The sequence below is a fragment of the Amblyomma americanum genome, chromosome 8, assembly GCF_052857255.1.
Source record: "Amblyomma americanum isolate KBUSLIRL-KWMA chromosome 8, ASM5285725v1, whole genome shotgun sequence".
Classification (NCBI taxonomy): Eukaryota; Metazoa; Arthropoda; class Arachnida; order Ixodida; family Ixodidae; genus Amblyomma; species Amblyomma americanum.
In genome coordinates this window covers 106,278,026-106,281,058 of record NC_135504.1, presented here as the reverse complement: position 1 = coordinate 106,281,058, position 3,033 = coordinate 106,278,026, and the positions used below count along the sequence as shown (strand labels likewise).

At 48.9% G+C, this 3,033-nt stretch overlaps 1 protein-coding gene across 1 annotated transcript; it reads left to right on the top strand.

The window, feature by feature from the left end:
• The first annotated feature begins 501 nt into the window (after window positions 1-501).
• Window positions 502-1,851, top strand: LOC144102661 (uncharacterized). The gene is made up of 2 exons (XM_077635873.1): window positions 502-1,680; window positions 1,836-1,851. The coding sequence occupies exons 1-2, from the start codon at window positions 752-754 to the stop codon at window positions 1,849-1,851; spliced, it is 945 nt and encodes a 314-aa protein (XP_077491999.1). The 5' UTR covers window positions 502-751.
• The last annotated feature ends 1,182 nt before the right edge of the window (window positions 1,852-3,033 follow it).

Here is a 3,033-nt window from a genome sequence, read left to right as displayed (position 1 = left end):
TCGCTCTTCCTCCATACACTGGAGACACAAACATCACTGCACCATGTGGGTTCACGCAAACAAGAAACTTCAGTGTGGAATTTTGCTTATAGTTACTCCACACCTCTTATTGCGTGCTCTGGTTGAATGGTCTGTAGGAAAAACATTTCAGTATTACGGAAAAAGTGGGCAAGTTGGTCATTATAAAGCAGTCAACAAACCCAGTAAGTGCTTATGAAAGGGACATACCTTGACAACGCAACCTCGGTGCAGTCAATGATGCACCGCAGCTTGGGAAAAAATGTCCTGTCGTTGCCTGTCAGCCATGACTGGACAACTGTCTGGTCTGGAAACTTTATTAAATGCTGGCATAATGTCTTCATTGGTCCCAGATGTGATAGCGTGAGCACCTAGCGAGCCGCTGACGTGTCATTCCGTGCTGCTGATAAGCTGCGCACGGTACGCTATCGGCGCACTATAAGAACACCATGCTCTTGGCAATAAACGTTCTTTAATTCTGGACCTTCGTCGATGCTGGTCGTAGTTATTTCACTGGCGACGAGGATGGGATCCGTCGGGACTGGCCTGCCAAGCGTGTCTGGGCAAGATCGGACGACGCACATCGGAAGCCACTAACGCGGACTGCAAGTGGCTGGCGGCCAGGGGCAAGCAGCTGACAACGGATCCTACGCACCAAGCAAGACATCGACACGATAAGTAACTGCACCGAAGCGTTGTTACGTTTACGTTGTTACGTTTGTGCACCGAAGCGATGTCGCGTCTTGGCAGAATCGATGAGTACGACCCCAAGGTCCAGAATTTTGATTCTTACTTGGAACGGTTTGAACATTTCGTCAGCGCCAATGAGGTCTCGGAAGCAAAGAAACTGTCAGTTTTTCTAACAGTACTTGGCGCAGAGGCGTATGAAGTCCTCAAGAACCTGGTAGTTCCAGCGCTTCCCGGTGAAAAGACTTTCGCTGAAATCAAGATTCTGCTGAAGAATCACTACAGCCCGCAAACTTCAGTCATTGCTGAAAGGTGCAGGTTTAACCGCCGAGTTCAACTGGAGCAAGAGAGCGTAGAAGATTTCGTTCTGGAGTTAAAACACCTTGCTCGGAAGTGCAATTTCGGAGACTTTCTGCAGGATGCCTTGCGAGACAGACTGGTAACAGGCATTCGCAATGAGGAAACTCAAAGAGCTCTGTTCACCACGGAAGGCTTAACATTTCAAGGCGCATGCAAAATTGCGCTGGATAGGGAGTTGGCCACACAGCAGGCCGCGCTATTGCAACAAAGAGGTCGCAGTGAGGCACTCAACGCGGTGGGAACGCACGAGAGGTGCGACCGAAAGACAAAAGACTCAACGCGAGGAAAAAGTCAAAAACAAAAGTGTAGCCGCTGTGGCAAGGCGCATACTTCAGACAGCTGTTGGTACAAGAGGTACAAGTGCAGACGGTGCTCGAAAGTGGGTCATCTTCAAAATATGTGCCAGGCAAGCCGTGAAGAACTAAAAGCGCATCTAGTATCCGAGTCATCGGAAGAGGAGTCCACGTTATACAGTTGCGACGCTACGCCTTCTAAGAAGAGCTATGTTGTGTCTGTGAATGTTGAAGGCCACGACCTGCCAATGCAGGTTGACACCGGTGCTGCTGTGACTGTTGTGCCGGAAAGCGTGTACGCCGCTAAGTTGTCGCATGTCAAGTGTGAGTCAACGAAATTGGGGCTCAAAACTTATACAGGTGAAAAAATGCATGTGATCGGTCAATGCAATGTCACTGCTCGCTATGAAGGTCAGTGCGCCGTGTTACCTATTGTTGTTGTGCGTGAGGGTGAGCGCAATCTGCCTATACTTTTAGGCAGGAGCTGGCTTGAGAAGTTGCAGCTTAACTGGAAATCTCTTTTCGCCTTGAGCATTGACGACAGGGTGTTGAAGTTGCATTCCAAGTTCCCTAGTGTATTTTCTTCCACTTTGGGAGCGATTAGGAACTATGAGGCAAAATTGGTTCTGCAGCCAAAGTGCACTCCTGTGTCTTGTAAGTCCCGGCCAGTACCCTTTGCGTTGCGAGAAGCGGTAGAAAAAGAACTGTCTGACCTTGAACAGAAAGGTGTAATCGAGCAAGTAACGCAGAGTGAGTGGGCAACTCCCCTCGTAGTGGTTCCAAAGAAGGAAGGCGACAAACTAAGGTTGTGTGGCGACTTCAAAATCACGCTCAATCCGGTCCTAAAAACGGATCACTATCCATTGCCCCTACCGGAAGATTTGTTCACAGCCGTTTGTGAGGGAAAAGTGTTCTGTGTGCTTGACTTATCATCAGCATACCAGCAGGTGATGCTAAGCCCGGAATCCAAAGCAACTGTTACAGTAAACACGCACCGGGGGCTCTATCGGTACAACAGACTTCCCTATGGTATAGCGAGTGCCCCGGCTTTGTTCCAATCTTTGATGGATAAAGTCTTGATGGGCATTAAGAATGTAGGTTGCTACATTGACGATGTCATTGTAGCTGGCCAGGACATAGATGACTGCGAAAAAACACGAGCTAGTTTTGCAACGATTCAACGAATACAACATTACTGTCAAGGCAGAGAAATGCAAGTTCTTTCTAAGCTCAGTGTGTTACCTCGGGCACAAGATAAGCTCTGAGGGGATACATCCCACTGAAGGCAAAGTGAAAGCAATCGCCCATGCTCCTGAGCCGGCGAATGTCACTGAGCTGAAAGCTTATCTAGGGCTACTGAACTACTATGGCAAATTTTTAAACAGCCTAGCGTCTGTAGCAGAGCCATTGTACAAGTTACTTCGAAAGGGTAGCGTTGGGTTTGGACGAAGAAATGTAGCGATGCGTTTGAGGCCACGAAACAGCTCCTTATCAGCAGCCGAGCGCTCGCGTACTACGATGCACGCAAACCGCTGGGGTTGCAATGTGATGCATCAGCGTATGGTGTTGGAGCGGTCATTTTTCATGTGTTTCCCAACGGCCAAGGGCGTCCAATTGCATTTGCTTCGCGTACCTTGACACCTGCAGAAAAGAACTATGCGCAGTGTGAAAGAGA